We start from the raw sequence: 19128 nt of genomic DNA on the forward strand, positions 1-19128 counted from the left end.
GTTCTCTGTCCCTAAGCACAGGATCTGTCCTGAAGCCATCAGCTGGGACGGGCCAATTGGTTCATGGGGTAAAAAATTCCTGCTGTGTTATGATGTTTGATTTGAAGGACTGCTGAAGGGAAATGATGACATGGTTAACTTAACCTTTTTTATCATTGGTTTTTTTCCCCAGAGGTATGGAGAACTTGGTAGCTGGCTCCAATCTTCCTCCACTTTTTACAGATGAGGATGGATCTAAGGAAGGTGCTGAAATTAATGTAACTGGGTAAGTAACTCCTTTTTCACCTTCAGCTGGTAGATACTATCTCAGCACCTGTCAGGGAGATTGTTTCAGTGGAGGAGGGCATTCTGAGTAATTTGTAAAAATAAGAGAAATAAACCTGACAGAATTCCATTTTGCAACGTTCCCTTGGCCTTGATAGAAGATCACAGGACTCTGTTTAGGAGAAACCAGAGCTCTTCTTAACTGATGGAAGTGGTCACAGACTGTTCTTTAGTATCTCTTAGCTTTAAAAGGCAAATCCCTAGGATTTCAGTCTTAAGAAAGTGACATTATTGGGACAGAGAGGGAGGAAGTATCTGTTTGTCGTAGTGGCCTCTGCTAAGGAAATTATTTCAATTAAGGATATCATCAATGTATATCAAGGATCTCTGAAACTGATGTCCAAAACTGATCACTGACACTGATATCTCATTTTTGTCAATCTGACTCTGTTTTTAGAGGATGCAACAATGGCCTCTTAAAATCATATTGCCAAGAGAAGTTTTCTTTCAAGAATACATGAAATTTTTGCTGTATTTTTATAATTAAAGCTTCTTTTCCATTTTGGAAAGCCCTAAACAGTAAAATTCAGATTTTCCAGTCAGGTAAAACTGAATGTGAACACTTTCACTCTAGATAGGTCTGAATTTGGATTTACTTATCTGGGACTTCAAACTTGGTGCCAAATGAGATCCATGTTCAAATGAGGCTTGTATTTAAGAGGTGTTAATATTTTGGCCAAGCTTTCATCAGTATTTGCTGCAAATAACTGCATCACATGAAGTTTCTCCTGTAGAGAAGTTTAAAGAACTTCTCTGCTAAGGGGGAATGGAGAGGAACGCTGAAATACTCCTCAAACCCTAGCATGAATCCAGAGCTGTGTTGTTCCTATTCTTTCTGACACATAGCAAATATAATTAACTTCAGGGAGGATGTCTGCTCTGTTCCCTTGGTCCCTCTCTAATTGTCAGTAATGTGAGCTCAATCTGCTGTCTCAAAGTCAGCCATGGATCTCTGCAGCCCTTTTGTCTTTACCAGTAATTATGTCACAATTGCTGATTGTAGTGAGTAATGAAAATATGTTGTTCTCTCTGAAGACAGATATTCCCATGGGCATTCAAATAACAATTCTGTTAATATATATCAAATTTTTATAGCTGTAGTCTACATTAATAGGAACAGTTATTTTGAATATTTAAAATTTGCCATAGACATGAGTAGCTTTAGAGTGGAATAAATGAGCAAAGGAGACCTGAAGCATATCCTGCTGTTAAAGGAATTTTCGTGAATGTAACTGGGTAAGGCCAAGTATTCTTTAGTCTCAAGAAGGGTTTAGAATCTGAGATGAGTCCAAAAATTTTACATTAATTTGCCTGCTGAGAATGTCCATGGAGTTGTTGCCCCAAAATATGTGTTCAGCACTGTCAGTCTACCTTCAGAAGTATTTCTGCACGTTTGCTCTTCTTTTTTGCCTGCAGCCATCTTGTCCTTTTTTGGAGTAAGGTAGCTTGATACAGCTCTTGCAGCAAAATTAAATTAGAGCCATTCTGGAGCCTGTTGGGACCTAGTCATAATTGTGTTTAAATACCCGTGTGTATGAACAGGAGAGTGTATGGAATGAAGTTCAAGCTAAGATCATACTCAATCACAGATCTCTACATGTGTTTGTGGAGAAATATATTAAATACATCCAGAAAGGTGTATCTTGGTTGATGATTAAGCTTTTAATTTCAAATTCCTTATGGTACTTTTGAAGAAGGATAGATTCACACTGACTGGTTTCTGATGCAAACGTTCACTTGCCTGCAAGTTGTTTGTATGATCAAATGCTTCACTAAAAATGAAACAAAATACCACTTTAAAAATCAAACTGGTCTGAAAGTCCATGGGAGCTGTGGTAGTTATAGTGGTTGCTTGGATGGAACAGCCAGTTCTTCAGAAATCGCTTCTAAATCCCATTTTTCTTGCTAGTGTGAGAATGAATATATTTGCAACATTTTTACATGTTTCAGAATATTAGGGAGGAAGTGATTTAGGAATGATGATTAAATTTTTTGTTCTCCACTTCTGTGCTTTTTCAGATTAGCTAATTCGGAGAGTTCATTCAGTGGTGGAGCTTCACAGCCTGTGAATAACCCAGATTTGGTGGAGGACTTGTCGCAGGCTCAGCAGCAGCAAAATGAGTCTTCTAATGCTGCTGAAACCACTGAGCAGAAGCCTGAGGAGGAGGTGAGATGAAATAATAGTAACTTTTCAATGAAGCAAAGGCATGGAATTTTGTCATTATATTGTCTTACCTGCTCAGATTTTATTTTTAATAGGATCACAAATTTTTATCCATTTGCCATGTTCATCCTCTGATTGCCTAATTTCCTCCTGTGTTGCACAGCTGCACACAGATAGCTGGCAGTGCAGAGAGCAGCACATGGGCCTCAGCTTAGCCAGAGGGGGCCACAAGCTGGTGCTGCATTCAGGACTGAATCTTCAACTGCCACAAATTATCTTCTCTCTTGTGAGCCAGCAAAGTGAGCCATTGTAATGTTCTGGTAGTAACTGAGGTCTTTAAAACCATTATGTTTTTACTGCTTTAGACTATACCTTGTGTACCATCCAACACTGATTTTTGGTGACTAAATCATGAAGGACCTGAAGTTGCACTAGGAAGAGGTTTTGGGGTTTTCTGGTTTGTGTTTTTGTTTTTTTTTTTATAGATGTATCTGATATTCTCCCCTGTAGTTTGTTTTCAGTTGTGAGTTCCTTTTTTAATTGAGTAATAAAATTCCAGGAGGGAAACAAAAAGTAACATGATGGCAGGAACATGTTGATCTGGGGAAAGATTAGAAGTGCTGCAAATAATTGTATGTACATAGCACTAGAAAATAGTGTTGTCCAGAGCTTGCTGTAGAAATAATTTGAAGCCAAGAGGATGAGTGATAATGTTGTTATTCCTGTGAACTCACAAGTGTGCCCCAGACACATCTTACAATATTCCCTCCTTTGGAGTTGGTTTGTTGCTCCATTGGAGGTGGTTACTGGGAAAGACAATCTACTTAGCAGATGAGAGTAGAAAAGCCTGTTTACTGTCTTTACATCCACATTTTGGGCACATTGTGCATGAAGGACAAAGATCTGGAAATGACTGCTTATCTATTATTAACTAGTACACAAAATCTCTCCAAAAAACCTATTGAAGTAAATGACTTGTAGGGGAGGGTATGTGAGGGTGAGAATAACTAAAACCAAGCAAACAAGTAATAAAAGAATATTTGCAGTTGCATTAGTTGAGATGGTCATGTTGTGGATTATCAGTCCCTGTGATTTTACAATCAGAAGTTGATGCCAATGTTATTTTGTTGTCCCTGTGGACTAGGAGACAAAAGTCAGGATATCACTAAAGTAGGGTTTGAAAATCCATGGAGAGGATTGCAGCCGTGTACTCCTGATGAAGTTGTTTATTCCTTCCAGAGGGGGTTATTTTCACTCAGCCTGAATTACCTTCATTTTCATCTTGCAGCAGCAAAGAACCAAGCGAGGCGGCTGGGCCAAGGGGAGGAAGAGGAAGAAACCCCTGCGGGACAGCAATGCCCCCAAGTCGCCCCTGACCGGGTACGTGCGCTTCATGAACGAGCGCAGGGAGCAGCTGCGGGCGAAGCGGCCGGAGGTGCCTTTCCCTGAGATCACCAGGATGCTGGGCAATGAGTGGAGCAAGCTGCCCCCTGAGGAGAAGCGGGTACCACTGCACTTCCTTGTCCTTGCTGCTGCGTGGGAATGTTGTTAGTGAGGAAGGTGACGGGCTGGTGGTTGAAATCGTGTTTAGGAGGCTATTTCAAAATGAGGGCCACAGGTTCACATGATGCATCCTGGCAGGGCCGTGGCATCTCCTCCAGGGGGGACTTGAGGAGAGCTGTATCCTATAGGTAAGGCACGAATACATCCAGAATGGAGGCATTGCTCTAATGAGACATCCCACCGTTCATGTGATCCATGTGGATGTAACTGCTGTACCAACTCTGATACATCTGAGACATATAAAGCCAAAGTCTTGAAATACGATGTCTCCTAACTGGGAGTCCTGTGGCCTTCTGCACTATCTGACAAGTGAATGAAGCTCAAGGCTGTGTTTGGGCTGGTTTTAAGGGCCTTCTGGAGTGAACCTTGTTAATGGGTTAATTGCTAATTAATGTCTTGCTGTCTTACTGTCCACTCCTGATTGCCAGTTGGAGATTTCTGCAAAGCAGTTTTTAAATCATACTGCTACTGAATGCTCTCATATGAATTTAATCTTCATATTTAAACTTAGAAAAATATTTTAAGGGTGTAATGATAATGAGATGACACAAAAAACCAGGATTTCCTTTTGTTGCTTTTTACTAAGCTTGTAGAATACCACTTACAGAGATATAAAATGGTGCATAGGCACTGTGATTGAACCATAATGGAAAATATGTGGCAAGGCAAAGCTATTGATTTGGTAACAGGGATAGTGAGCGTGATGTTGCTTAGAGAAAAGTCAGGATTGCTCCTGTGTAAGGTTGGAAATTTACATCCATGGAGAAGATGTCTTGTGGTGATGAAAATGTCTGCTGGGAGAGAATGGTAAAAGACATCTGCCCCTCTGTTCCCTGCACTTTAACATATTCCTATCATGTCTCAGGCAGATTTTTAACCTGAAAAAGGAAATTGAGTTCAAATCTCTCTTCTGTATGCTGCTTTTTAAATCCCCAGGGAATCTGTCCTCAAGTAAAGCTGTAAGTTTCTAACTCAGAGCAGGTCAAGGGAAGACTGCTGAGCCCTTTCAGCAACGCATTGCTGGAGGTGGAAAAAAAGATTTAATATCTTACAGAGAAATAACATGTCCAAAAGCAGTGCCAACCCAAAAGCATCACTAAATTTGCAGCTCAATCCAGAATGTTACTATTGTCATCAGCCAGGTCAAAACTGTGTTGCAAATGTATGGAAATCATAACTTACAGGTATTGCCATGATGACTTAGAGAATACCAAGTGACTAAGGTTCACTGATTTAATTCTTACATTCATTGAATTTTAAACTCATTTGGAGAAAAAATTGGGAAGGCGACTCTTTTTCTTGAGAGGATCCCATTAGTAAGCCTTGTGACCATTCATTAAATGTTTTTCAGTTCATCAGTTCCCTCAAAGAATTTTCCAGCTAAGCTCATTCTGTCTTGCAGATGTGTGAAATGCCTTCAGGCTAATAAAAAAAGGCTTCTGTTAACCAAAATGCAGATGGATTATATAAATTGAAAATTTTTCTATAAACCAAAATGCAGCTAGATTATATCAAAACCAGGCTTTTTTATCTTTACACTGCTCTTTGCAATAGCCATGATGTTTTGTTCACCTCTCAGCTGTGCCAACTTTTTCGTGGTGCTTTTTTGTCTGTGGGGCCTGAAAAGAAGTGTGTGTTTGGAACTCTGCTGTTATAGGTCTGAACCATAAAGCATCATCTGATAAGATGTTATTGATTGGCAGCACTTCCTCCTTGCCACAGAACAGGAATTCTGAAGTGTCTGGTCTGTAACATGTTGGCAATGTTCAGTTGAGTAGGGTAGCAAGTTACTCCTAGGCCTAGCAAAAAAAAATTTAAGAGAATAGTTATTATAAAAAAGAGAGAGAAAATGGGACGCCAGAATACAGTAATTTATCCAGAGATCTTTTGTCGTTCCACTTCATTGTTTCTTCACTCCTCTCCTGTTTGCATAGGTGAAATGGATCAGCACTTCATTTAACAAGTTGTTTTTCCTCTTCCCTTCCTCCTGAAGGGGAGGGAACTCCCTGAAACCCTGGGACTTTTTTGTTTCAGCGCTACCTGGACGAAGCAGACAGGGACAAGGAGCGCTACATGAGGGAGCTGGAGCAGTACCAGAAGACTGAAGCCTACAAAGTCTTCAGCAGGAAAGCACAGGACAGACAAAAAGGCAAATCACACAGACAAGGTATTGAATGGGACAAAAGTATGTGCCTGGCTAGAACAATAGAAGATTCCCTGCCAGCCACGCTCCTTAAAAGCCTTGGATTTAGAGGCTGGTTAAAAAGTGAATATGTTCTTTCTGTGGCATTTACCTCAGCTGTGTGTAAAGGGAATTAGGTGAATTTAACTGTGTCTAGATTGTGTTGGAGGATATGCTTTAAGAACATCAAAGTTAAGCACAGCTTCTCTGTGGCTTTGTAGGAGAGCTGCACAAGTCTGTCTAGAATTGTTGTGTAATTAGGGTTGTGTAACTGCCTTAATTCTTTGCTTCTCGTTTTCTGAAATTTTGTTTATTTTGAGAGACTTCTTCCTTGTTTTCTTTTTCAGATGGAGCAAGACAGCCAGCTCATGATCATGAGGTAAACCTCTTAATTCTACATTTACATCAGTGGGTAGACTTTCAGGTGAAAATAAACTTTTAGTGAAGTAAAAACTTTTAGTGAAGTCAAAACCCAGTTAATCAGAACTTGAGTGTGAATTCTTCCTTACTAATGCAGGTTAGTAAGGAAGGAACTCTTCCTGATGCAGGTCTTGAAAAGTTAGAAATGACTGAGTATTCTTACACTCATTGGTATGACAAAACTCAATTTGAGTCTTGGACAGGTACAAATGATGGAATGGAGCATAGTATACACTGAAAACATTGGTCTGTTTTGTAATGCAATGTTAAGAGCTTAAAAACAGTGTGAGACCTCCATAAGCCTGCCAAGTCAGCACCTTTAGGTGGATGTTTTCAGGTACTAATTTTTTGCAGTAGCACAAATGCTTGTGGCTTCCTTGAGAAGAAAATGGGTAAAGCAACCAAATAAATGGAAAATCTCTGGCTTAAACCCTCTCCTGCCCTCCCTTGCCCTCTGCATATAATGTCAGAGTGATAATGTCTGGAGCTCATCAGCTACAGCACAGGCATCTTACCACAAATCTCATGTGTCCTGGCTGACTCTGATTTCTCTCTCCTTGAAACACTGCAGCTTTCTCCAGTTGTATCACCTAGGGCCACAGTGCTTCTGTAATGGTTACCAATAAATTGCAAACAAAGAGCAGGGAAAAAAATCTTGATTATACACAGCCTCTTCACTTGTAAGCAATAGGGCTTTCTGAAAGATCTGTTTTTCTTTGTGAGGCTTTTTGCCTTGGGAAAGCAATCCAGTTTGCTTCTAATGTGTTCATTACAATAGTGACAAGGCTGAGCGCTGCTGAGAGGCAGCTACTGGTCTTGAAGGAAAGTACCTTTCACTTTCACGACAATGTTTTTGTAGCATGTTTTTTATATGCCTTTTATTAACTCCTAAAGGAAGTGCTTGCAGTGAGATTATCCTTTGGAAGTACATGGTCCCCAAGTTTTCTGATTCTACAATCACTGAATCAAAGTTTGTCTCTAATTGCACAAAAACTGAAGGCTTCAAGTTCTAGGTTGGCTGTGACTGTTACATATTGTTTAAGTTATACAGGTGGCAATCTACAAATTTGGAGTCTTCCCTCTTACCCTTCTGATTCAAGCTATCATTGCTGATGTTTCACATCTTAAATGCAGTAAAAAATGAATTCTCCTCACCCTGCAGGACATTTAAGCTTCATCAGATACAGCTGAACATCAACCTGTCAGTCAGACATCCTACTCCGAACTGTGCCTTTGACTACTTGGTGTTTTTCACCTTTATATTTATAATATCCCACATGCTTATCACCTGATGTGCTTTTGCATCTTTTGTGCAGGGAAGTCAAGTATTATAATCCTGTGTAGATGGGGAATAAGCAGAAAAGCTTAGATTGCTTTTAGAAGTATCTGCTCACATTGTTACTGGAAGTGAGGCTAAAGCTCTTTGTCATCTTGCTGCTTTCTCCTGTCCACACTGACTTCTGTTGCTGTGTTTGATTAGCAGGTACAAGCTGATGAAATTATTTCTTGAGAGAATATAAGAAAATAAGGTCAAAAAAGCTTTTTTCTTTCCTTTCCTCAACTTAAGTGTTTACTGATGTAGTTTCTGTGAGTCGGTGTTGAAGATATTTTCAACATTGTACATAGAGTTGACCTCTAAAGAGTTTCATGATGGGCAATTCAAATACTGATTATAATAAAAAATAACTAAAGGATGAGAGAGAACTTATAATAGATATTGCCTTGAAAAACATGCACACACTGTCCCTGAGCTCATCTATATGCATGAAATAGAACATTTTTCTTCCTTCAAATTCTAGTTTCATAAATATCACATATAGCAATATACAGTGGAACTGTTGTCATCAGCAGTGACTAAACCCCTGGATAATTGTTCTCCATTGTTCTGTTATTGTTTATTTTCTCAAGCTGCTTGATTCCAAGTGGGTCTGGCATCATGCACTCAGTTACACTTGTTACTGGAAAGCTTTCAGAGGTGTCTGCACACAGACTGAGGAAAGCAGGGGTTGCCTGGTGGTGCCTACTCTGAAAACACTTAATGGGGTAGTACATTTATTATATCTGTTCCTTCCACTGTCAGCAGCCTGACCATGGCAGCAAAAATGAGCTTAAACCCCCCAAAATCTCAGCTGTCTCATTACCATACTTCACCAAGTCTCTAAGAACTTCAAGCCTGATTCATTGCAGAATCTTCAGAGTTCAGCCTCAGTTTTAATAACCAGATGAGATTGTTGACTCTTGAAGCATCTCAGTCTTATTTAAGGTAAATGATAGAATTCTGATTCTCTTTTGGTTTGAGGGATGACTAAATGATTCGTGAACTGAACTGACTGGGTCCTTTCCAGTAGGAGGTAATCAAAGCATTTTAAATGAGGATTTTAATCTTCAGTGAACCTCAGAGTGGCTTAAGTACTTTGGGGTTCTCAAGAGGATCTTTTATGTGCTGGGTAATGTATTTTGTAATGGGAGAGTGCTGATGGTTTTAATGATCACTCTTCTGCTTAGTAGAATTTCTTGCCTTTTGGAAGCTGGGCAGTTACATCTAAAGCCTTAATATTTTTGGTTTTTGTCTGAAGAACCTTTGCAACCTAGGGCTGCAAAGAGAATATCTTTTCCTGGCAGTGCTCTCTCCTCCACCATCTATTCTGTAGGAGCCAGTGATGATCCCAGCCAGTGGCTCTTTGCACACAGGTAGTAACAGTGAGCACGAATTAAAGTGTTTAAAATGGATGTTTTATAAGTGTTCTAACCAGGCTTCATAACTGCCAACATTTCTTAGTGCACATTAGTTTTGAGATCCTGGATTCTGGGGTGAAATTAATTCTTAGCCATCTAGGCAGCGTTCAGACAAAACAAATGGATTATTCACACTTCTGTGTATGTCTTCTCTTTCTAAATATACTCTTGAGACCTTTGCCCTGTAGCAGCACGTACAAAAACTTCACTGAAAAGCAGGTGTGATCATAAACCCTAAATAAATCCTACTGTGCATCACAGAGATAGGAAGAGTTGCCCTTCTCTCCAGCCTTCCTGTTTCTCACGTGTCCCCAGCTGATTCAGGCCAAGTGAGGTTTGAATTCTCACTCAGTAAATACAGAGCTCCTGAGCTGTAATTGTGCCACACAATAAAAGCTAGCTTATCTTTAAAGGCAATCAATGGACAGTCTGTCTCCTCAGAGCAAAACAGAGTAGCTGTAGTTCCATCTAGTCCTGTCTGTCCTGGTTGGTTGTCAGCTGGCATTCAGGTACCCCTCTGTGGCAGACAGCACCGTGGTACCCTGAACTCAGGGGCCAGAATTCCCTTATCAGCTGTCAGACATTGGGGTTGTCTGCTGGAGGACACCAGTCACGTGTAACACTGCAATTCTGGATGTTGAGTTTGATTCATTATCAGCCATGGTGTTTAAGAGTTATGAAAAGCTTTTGTTCGTCACACTCTTTCCTGCTTAACTTTATTTCTGTGTTAAGTTACAGGTTGATTGTAGTTGCTACAGTTTATCAAACAAAATTTACATTGGCTTTGTCCATAACGATTCAGGTGCTAAAACAAGCATTAATTCCTGTTGATTTAGAAGTGATGACTGAAGTATGTTATAGTAGGGGGTTTTTGCCTTGAGTCAAATCACATTATGTGCAGTTTTTTGACTAAGTTATAGAGCATTTCCTGATTTACAAGTGTTTTTTGTTTTTTCTCTTTAGTGTTGAAAGGCCAAGAGCCATGAAACCTATGGTGCATTTTGCTCACTCTGTCTCCTGTTTGTTGATATTCCTGTAAAGACTATTTCAGAATATGTCAGTTAGTTGATGGTGGAAAATATGAATGCATTCAGATAGTTTAAAAAATAATAATAATAATAATTTAAAATAATAATGAATGATTCTCATGTATAATGCCATTAGGATGAAAGAGTATATTTTAGTATCTTGTATGTTCTTTCTTAATGATGGTTTGATTAAACCTATATCTTGAAAATCTAAGACACTTCCTTTGGCCTTCTAGGAGCTGGAAGTGTCTTTAATCCATACAGCTTTTAGCTGCCTCAGGTTTTGGTCTCCTTGGCCTTTTATTCTCATGATCAAAACAGTTAAATGAATTCCTGAAAACAAACTGTTTAGCTACATTATTACTTGTTCTGTTGTAGAAAGAAGCAGATACAAAGGAGAGATCTGTCTTTGATATCCCAATCTTCACAGAAGAGTTCCTGAATCATAGTAAAGGTAATTTTAACTTTTCTGGGATACTTTCCTCTTTGCTTTTCCAAAATTTTTGGCAAATGCTGTCCAGCTTGCGCTCCTCCCATCTCAGCTCACATAAAGACTTGGGTATAGTTTCTGCTATTACCTTACCTCTGTATATACACAATGGCTGAAAAGCAGTTTTTCCTGGCATTGTCTTCCCAAATCAGCCTTTTTTGAGAATGTTTCTAATGTTTATTCCAGCCAGTTCAAACTGTCTACTGTTCTATAGGACTAAGAAATATCTGAAATGTATCCTGATAGTGATTGAGGCCGGTTAGCAGTATTTTATTTCCCCCCATATGTGGAAGATTACACTGATATATTTTCTGTTACTCTGTTTAGTTTTCATATCTGTGTGTCTCAAGAGTTGAGTATTTTTTGCCAGATTTCTTGAAGACTTTCTTGACTGAACACAATTTGGATTCAGATACTTTCCATGGTCAACAGAAGATTGTTTTTGTAACTGGTGACTTGATTGCAGGATTCTTAGCACTGCCACTAAACTTTGTCATGCTGATTGCATTTGAAATCAGCCTTGCAGTCTTCCTCCCTGATCAGTTCCCCCATTCATTTCCATTCTGATGCTTTGAATGTTTTCCTAGTTGTATTTCTCTCTAGGAATGATCTCTGTAAAGTGCCACTGTAAGTGCTGTTGTCACTCCATGATGTGATGCTCTTTATCTATAAACCACAACGGCACCATTTGTAATTATCAGCTGAGCACTCCAGAACATTCTGTCTCATTGCCTGCTGGTCCTAGAGATGTTTGTAGCAGATTCTGACTCTCTGGGATGGGTTGGTGTTGGCAGCCCGTGAGGCGGAGCTGCGGCAGCTGCGCAAATCCAACATGGAGTTTGAGGAGAGGAACGCGGCGCTGCAGAAGCACGTGGAGAGCATGCGCACGGCCGTGGAGAAGCTGGAGGTGGACGTGATCCAGGAGCGGAGCCGCAACACGGTGCTGCAGCAGCACCTGGAGAGCCTGAGGCAGGCCCTCACCAGCAGCTTCGCTGCAGTCCCGCTGCCAGGTGGGCCTGGGACATCAAACTGCTTGTGTTTATATTGTGTTGTGGGCTGAAAACGTGTGGGCTGCTGTCACAGGCATATTGTATGAAAAATCCGTTTGTTAGGATTTTTTCTCCTGAAAAGCTGAGAACATATTACACAAACAAAGGCCTAACCCCCTGAACATCCATTGACAGAATCTCCTCCCTCCTGCTAGTCCTTTCATGCTGACTCCTCTCCTTCATAATCATAGCAAGCCAAAATCACCTAGAACAAGAACCCATCACCCACAAACGAATCTTTGCCACAACAGTAATCCTAGCTCAACTATTCATCCTTCTAGCCTTCTCAGCCTCAGAATTAATGCTCCTCTACATTGCATTCGAAGCCACCCTAATCCCCATCCTCATCACACAATGAGGGAGCCAGCCAGAACAAAATGTAAACAATAATTATCTGTTGCTGTGGAATGCAACAGGTGCATCTGTAATTGGTCTCATGTGGTTGTTTTTGATTAATGGCCAATCACAGTCCAGTTGTCTTGGACTCTCTGGTCAGTCACAAGATTTTATTATCATTCCTTTCTATTCCATGCTAGCCTTGTGATTGATCCTTTCTTCTATTCTTTTAGTAAAGCTTCAATATATAATTTTCTTTTAATATAATATATATCATAAAATAATAAATCAGCCTTCTGAAACATGGAGTCAAGATTCTCGTCTCTTCCCTTGTCCTGAGACCCCTGTGAACACCACCACAGGCTTGTACTTCTGTGCTCTTGGCTGTTTGAGCTTTTGTTGCATGGGATAATAAAATACTAAAATGCATGCAATGAGGAGTGTAGTCAGTGCTTTATTTCAACATGACATTTATTTTCTTATTGCTCTGACTCTTCCTAATAAAGTGAGACACATATTCAGTCCTGGCTCTCCTTCACTTGTTTTATGAAAATGTTACTGAATAGAATAGACAGGATGTGCAAGTTCCTTGATTAAAATAAAGGCTGTGTCTGTATTGTCAGCTGCCAGGGAACCTGCTTAGATTCTATGAATGCCCAGCTGAAAGAGTTTGTTATAATCAACTATGAGACCCAAATAAAAGAGAGCCATGCTTCATTAGTCCTGATATCCTTGGAACTACTCACTTTGTGGAGTTAGGAGGACATTGTTTAGCAGAATCTGTCACGAGCAGTTTGTGTGTTGGCACAAATGACCCTTAGCATAGTGTTAACTTTTTTGAATTGCTGTGGTCATCAAAGCACCTTGTGGCTCATTCACTGTAGGCAGCGGGGAAACCCCGACGATGGAGACGATCGATTCCTACATGAACAGACTGCACAGCATCATCCTGGCCAACCCCCAGGAGAACGAGAACCTCATCGCCACCGTGCGCGACGTGGTCAACAGGCTGGAGCGTTAGTGACACGGTGAGTGCTCCCTCCCAGGCTGCTCCTGCTGCCTGCTCCCTGCCTTTGGCACCTGTTCTGCTGCTGATGCCTCTGCTGATCACCATATTGTACAATCAAAAAGGTTTCTTCCTCAAAGCTGCAGGAGCAGGTTGTCTTAATGAAAGTCAAATTGGGTTGAAAGTATTCCACGGCATTAAAGGGCTCTGAAATTCCCTTTAGCTCCAAGATCTTTATGTATTTGTGTAAGGTGAGTAAGAGTTCTGACAGAATGGTAACAGGGTGACTAATTTAGAAGAAGATTCCTTTCTTGAGTGAAGTAAATCTGAAGATTTTAGCAGTAATTGTAGAAACTGATGGCCATGGGGAAATTCTATTTGTCTCAAGAGGTTACAGGTGAACTCAATTCTGTTATAAATTGAAAATACCTCTGCTCAGTGGCACCTGTAGTCAAGCTGTTGTAATGAGGAAGGCTTAGATGCAAATGGAACACTGAGGTATGGTTTAAGCTGTACATAGCATTTGCTAAGACTAATGTTTATGTGGCATGTGCGTAGATTATTATTGAGCTCATGATTCTGTATTTTTGCTGCTGTTTAACAGCTTGGAAAACTGTAATAGAGAACAGAGTAGAAAAACAAATTAACAAAGAAGTAAATACCAGTCTTTCTGCATTAGTGTGCTGCTTTGCATTTCCCACACCTCTCACTCCCCCACTTGCCCATGATGCACAGCACCACAGCACTAGGCAGCCATGAGGAGTTTGCCTATTTCTATTTTAACAAAGTGCATACCTTCATTCTTCAGGCATTTATTATGTACAGATCTACTGTACATGTCTTGAATAGTGTTTAGAAATGCAAATAAAGCTGCCTTGTGCCATCTGCAAATATGAAGACAGGGCTTTTCATCCTTTCTGGTTCTGACCTTTTGTGGTGCTGTGTAGAACAGTTAATTACACATTTCCCATTATAGCGTGGCTTTAGCTGGGAGATCATTGTCCTTCAGGAGGGTAGCCAGATGGAACGGACTGTAGTTCTAAGAAATGACTGAGCTCCCAGCAGAATAAAGAAGTGCCTTTACTGCTGCTATTTGTGAAGGGAACAGCTTGTCGATCCAGGTCTGGGATTTTTCAGCAGCTCATCAACCTCCTCCTTTTTGTATACTGTTTTCAGTTAGTTCTCAGGCTCAGAGGGAGAATTGGGAGGGGAGGGTTTACAGAATGGCTAACAGGGAGAGCAGTTTCTCATCCATCAGTTATTAGAAGGGTATGCCAGGCCTGGAAATGGATATTTGTCCTTTAAGCACCTTGCTAGAAAAATCATATCACAAAACTACTAAAATCTAGACTTTCATTCTCTTGCCAGCTGGCTTCATCTTTCCTAAAGGATGGACAATTCCTGTGTTCCTAAACATATAATTTTCTTGGATAGGCTAGATTTCGCTGTAATTGATTTAGAAAAAATTCTTGCTTTAAAATTCTTCCTTTAAAATTCTTTCTTCTAACCTCTACTTGAAAAATAGTACTTCTTTCCTTTCTTTTCCTACCAATGCCTTCTCTCTTTTCAGCAGCAAAACAGTGTGAGGCAGTCAAAAATGGGATTAATAATCACATAGTTTCACTGGATAATGACATGCATGTAATGGAATATAATGATCAAATAATTAATGGGACTGTAATGATACTGACTTTCACTTGGCACTGATTATATTTGAGACTAAATTTTGGAAGGAAGAAGGTTGGGTTTTGTTGGATGCAAACCTAGAAAATAGAGATTCACTGGAAAACAGGGAAGTTTTGGATAGAAGGTTCATCTGGCACATGATGAACTGCATCAACAAACTGTCATCACCAGTGTCCCTTTGTTAATGTGCACATGTGTATATTAATGCTGGATGTAATCTCTGTCAACCAAGTGGTCTGTTTGAGGCTGGGACACATCACAAATCAATACCACAGAAAACTGTGCCATAATGCTCTTGAAAACAACTCTTTCACAGATCTGAGGTGGGTTTTGGTGGCTTTGTACATTGTGTTTAGGGATATTTGATTATACTGGTCAATATTTTGGTTTTTCTGTACTGCATGGTAAAAACTTCCTTGTGCAATCAGTATATGGGGAGAAGAGGAAGGGTTTTGTTATTTAGCACTGGATGGAAACAGAACTCAGTTTGGTTGTGTCTCTAGAGGCTGCTTTACTATCCTGAGTGTTGTGTTTTCAGATCAAATACCCAAACCCCTGTCATGGTGCCTGTTTGGTCCTGGCAGATTGTAGCCTTCTAACCCTTATTTTTCTGTTTCGTCTGCAGGTCTCGTGACCCGGGGAAGCTTTACAAAGTTTTTTTGGCCAGTGTGGAATAAGAAGCCATGGGGGAAAGCCTGGGGTGGGAGGCAGGATGGCAGGGTTGTGCTGGGCCCTGCCTGTGTGATTTGTCAGGGAGACAAACAGATCAATGCATTAAGAGATGTTAAGAAGCCACGGACACCGCCCACTAAGCATTTGGAACTGTCCTCTGTATGACCATTTAAGAGCATGCAACTTCTGTGCAATCTACATTTTTTTATGGATTTTGCTGGGTGTGAGGGTGCCTGCATTCTGTGGACTGGCTGGCTGTGGAGATGAAATCTCAGCTTGTGAAATGGAGTCAGCATATATGTTGTAGTAATAACTTTGATGTGTTATATTGCCTAATGTCTTCTAGTGTCTTTTATTTTGATTTCATGTTTATCCTGTGGGGTTACCTTCCTTCACTTCAGTTCTCTTCTTTTGATCTTGTTCCCTGATTCTTGCAGTACCGGATACCAGTGCTTGTGTTCTCCGCTCTAACAGGGAGTTTTCCTTGATGCACTGTCTTGTCCTCCTGCTATGTTTATAGGAGCTTTTCTTAAGCAAAATCCTGGGGGTTTTTTTGTGTTAGCCTGCAGTTCCTACAATGTGAGTTTGCCCCTGCTAGAGGCTGGCTGTGGTTGATGCTTTGTGACTTGATTCTACTATGAGACAGACTTCTTCTCTCCCCTCTCTTCAAGAACCTCTCTTGCACATTGCATCCTGCTCTTCTGTGAAGGTCTCCTGTCATCTCTCGAAAATGTTTGCTGGAGCATTTTACTATCACAAAGATCAGTGAAAATCAAGATAGAAAGTGAAACATTAGTTCTTCTCAGCAGGGAAAATGGGATTCTTCAGTTTAGACTAAACCCACAAAGCTTGCCCTTCATCTGATACATTGTTCAGTCTAATTTAATGTTATTGCTTTGTTTTTGAGAGAATGATCTCATGGGGAAAGCAGTTTTCTATAAAAAGAGAAATGGGCACAGGGATTGCATTTTTTTCCTTCCCTGCCCTCCTGAAATTGCTGTGCTGGGAATCAATGTGTCTGGAAGCAGCACATATATTTTTGCATGAATTATTAGAGCAGAGAAGGTTATTAGCAACTAGGTCCACATAGCCCACAGAACTCAGCATTGCAGCTTGTTTCTGCTCTCACCTTTTGTACAGTCCAGTACTGCCCATGGCATTCAGCATTTTGTGTTCCAGCTGACCTAAATGGCCTTTCACTTGCATTGAATAGAGCTCTGCATGTTTGAGTCTGATCTTGCAGAGCTACACCACACCTCCTGGCAGAGCTGGGGCACCCACTGCCTGCACTGGCTTATGCAAAACTTTCCCTGCCCTTTGCTTCCTGTCAAATTGTTGGTTCTGACTTTGGCTCAGCACTTGTTGGACATCTCTGGGCTTTATGGGGATGGTTGAAATGCTCTTGCTCCCACATGACAATCTCTTTGCTCCAGCTCATGACATGTGTTAAGATTCCCTGTTGTGATGTGGAGGTTGCTTGTGTTGCTGTCAGCATCACTTTAATGTACCTGGACACGAATATTTTGAAGATTAAATACCAGTTTCTTCTTTTCCTGCGCTGTACACATGGACTTCATGCTGGCCTGGAGCCATCTTCAGGTCAGTACCTTTATGCCAGGTCTCAGCTTACTCCTGGGGTTATTGCTGTAGCCAAGAAGCAAGGATTTCCATGTAAATCAAGTCTTCCTTCAGGGAGGAAACTCCTTTCTCTTGTTATGTTTTGCTTTCAAGACTTCACAAAAAGGAACCTCAGTTTGCTGCATTGACTTCCACTCTCCTTAGCATGGGTGAGACCAGCTGATGCTGCCATGAACTTTTTTAGTGTGTTCTGTAAAGAATGTTGTAAATCCTAGAGGTTGTTAAAGCCTCAAGTAGAAGCACCTACACCTTCATCTCATGTATGTATCTTGGTTTTTTAGAACTGGTGACGTTTGATTCTCTGTTGAAGTGGCCAAAATGCACTGCATAGCCAAAAACCGATTTACAAAATCCTGAAGTTCTGTCTGTGGCATCCTACCTAATACCTGGAGTTGTATCCCATAATGACTCCAGAAATTCCATGTAATGTAGGATGCAGTTCCAGGCTGTAACATATCTAATCCATCAGTAGGGTCAGATGGCTTCAGGCTGCCTGCTTACAGAAATCTGCTCATGGATGCTGCTCATCCATCTCTGCTGAGAAGCGTGCCAGTGTTGTGGGATAGGAAATTCAAGGTGATATTATTAGCTGGGGGCTGACAAATCTCTTGCCTTTTCCCACAAGGAAGGAGGTGGGGTGCGTTATCCGTCTTGAAGCAGCTGGGAGAAGGCTGAGTTCTTGCTCAGTGATGATGTGACAGATGATGTTTTGTCTCATTAAGAAGCTTCTTATTTATGTTTATTAACCCTATAAAAATGGATTTTGTCTTTCCAGTGTTTTCGGAGTGTCACTTCAGTTTACAGTTTTCAGTGTTGACTGATTAGGAAAAAATGAAGCAGGTGTCAAGGCGAAGAGAAGAATAAAATGATTTTGTCACTTGCAGAAATATTAAGAGAAATACGTGAAAGCAGAATCCATTTGCTGGATTAATGTGTTTGGAATTGTTTAAATGCCAAGTTTTCTGTACAATGTTTTTGTAATTAAACTTTGGAGCTCCTTGGTTTCTAAGAAGTTGATGTGCTTGTTTGACACTGCTTCATTAAAATTGTTCAACGCTGAATCCATTCTGATTCAATTTTAACTGCATTTTCATGAAAGAACTGTTACTACATTGACCTCTTGTCAGAGATTTTGGCAATTCCACGTTAACCTTTGAACAGAAATGTGCCTCTTCCACCTCTCCATCGTAAGTACCTTCCTCTGGAAAAGCTGAAGGAATTTAGGTAATTACTTACAGTGCTGAAAGCATCAGAGGTTTTGGTTATAGCTGATGGTTGCCAGGGTCTTTCCCTAACTGGACTAACTTTAAAAATGTCATCTCTCTCATTCATCCCTTTTTTTACATCTTTGTCTTCCTTTATCCTCCCTAATTTCCCACCATCATAGTGATTTTCTTTAAGAACCTTCTGTATCCTAACTATTGATAACTATTCATAACTCCCCACTTGCTTTTCTTTTCCCCTACTAGATTTTTATCCTCTCTTTACCCACCTGCTGGCTGAGAATGGAGCAAACTGTAGCCTCATGACATTTGTACTTGGTGTAGGTGCTCTGTGGAGGAGTTTGCATGACTTTTGTCACTGCTGATGCTCTTTTGAGGTCACAGTGCTATGAGCAGTCATGTCTTTATGCTACTTTTGTGGTCACATCTCATTATTCTGGTTGACAGATTAATGCCTGCTCTGTCTATACCAACAGGCTTGGTACTGTCCTCTTCCTGGGACAGACCATCTTGAGATTTAGAGTGCTTTAGAAATATTTTTAAACCACTAATTGTGTAATGATAAAGATACTAGAAGTAGAAAGGATGTAGGGAAAAGCTGCACAGGAGAA

At 40.5% G+C, this 19128-nt stretch overlaps 1 protein-coding gene across 3 annotated transcripts in view; it reads left to right on the forward strand.

Moving 5' to 3' along the window:
- Positions 1 to 18355, forward strand: part of HMG20A (high mobility group 20A) — a 39663-nt gene extending 21308 nt beyond the window's left edge. For 2 of the 3 annotated variants that reach the window (XM_059482354.1, XM_059482353.1), the window contains exons 2-10: positions 173 to 265; positions 2344 to 2491; positions 3777 to 3992; positions 6086 to 6218; positions 6581 to 6612; positions 10796 to 10871; positions 11702 to 11917; positions 13177 to 13320; positions 15610 to 18355. In XM_059482354.1, the coding sequence (XP_059338337.1) occupies positions 177 to 265; positions 2344 to 2491; positions 3777 to 3992; positions 6086 to 6218; positions 6581 to 6612; positions 10796 to 10871; positions 11702 to 11917; positions 13177 to 13313 (1047 nt within the window). In that variant the 5' untranslated portion in view covers positions 173 to 176 and the 3' untranslated portion in view covers positions 13314 to 13320; positions 15610 to 18355. The remainder of the gene's footprint in view (positions 1 to 172; positions 266 to 2343; positions 2492 to 3776; positions 3993 to 6085; positions 6219 to 6580; positions 6613 to 10795; positions 10872 to 11701; positions 11918 to 13176; positions 13321 to 15609) is intronic. The other variant, XM_059482355.1, reaches the window with a different exon arrangement.
- Positions 18356 to 19128: the final 773 nt, after the last annotated feature.

Source organism: Ammospiza nelsoni, chromosome 14 (assembly GCF_027579445.1).
Source record: "Ammospiza nelsoni isolate bAmmNel1 chromosome 14, bAmmNel1.pri, whole genome shotgun sequence".
Classification (NCBI taxonomy): Eukaryota; Metazoa; Chordata; class Aves; order Passeriformes; family Passerellidae; genus Ammospiza; species Ammospiza nelsoni.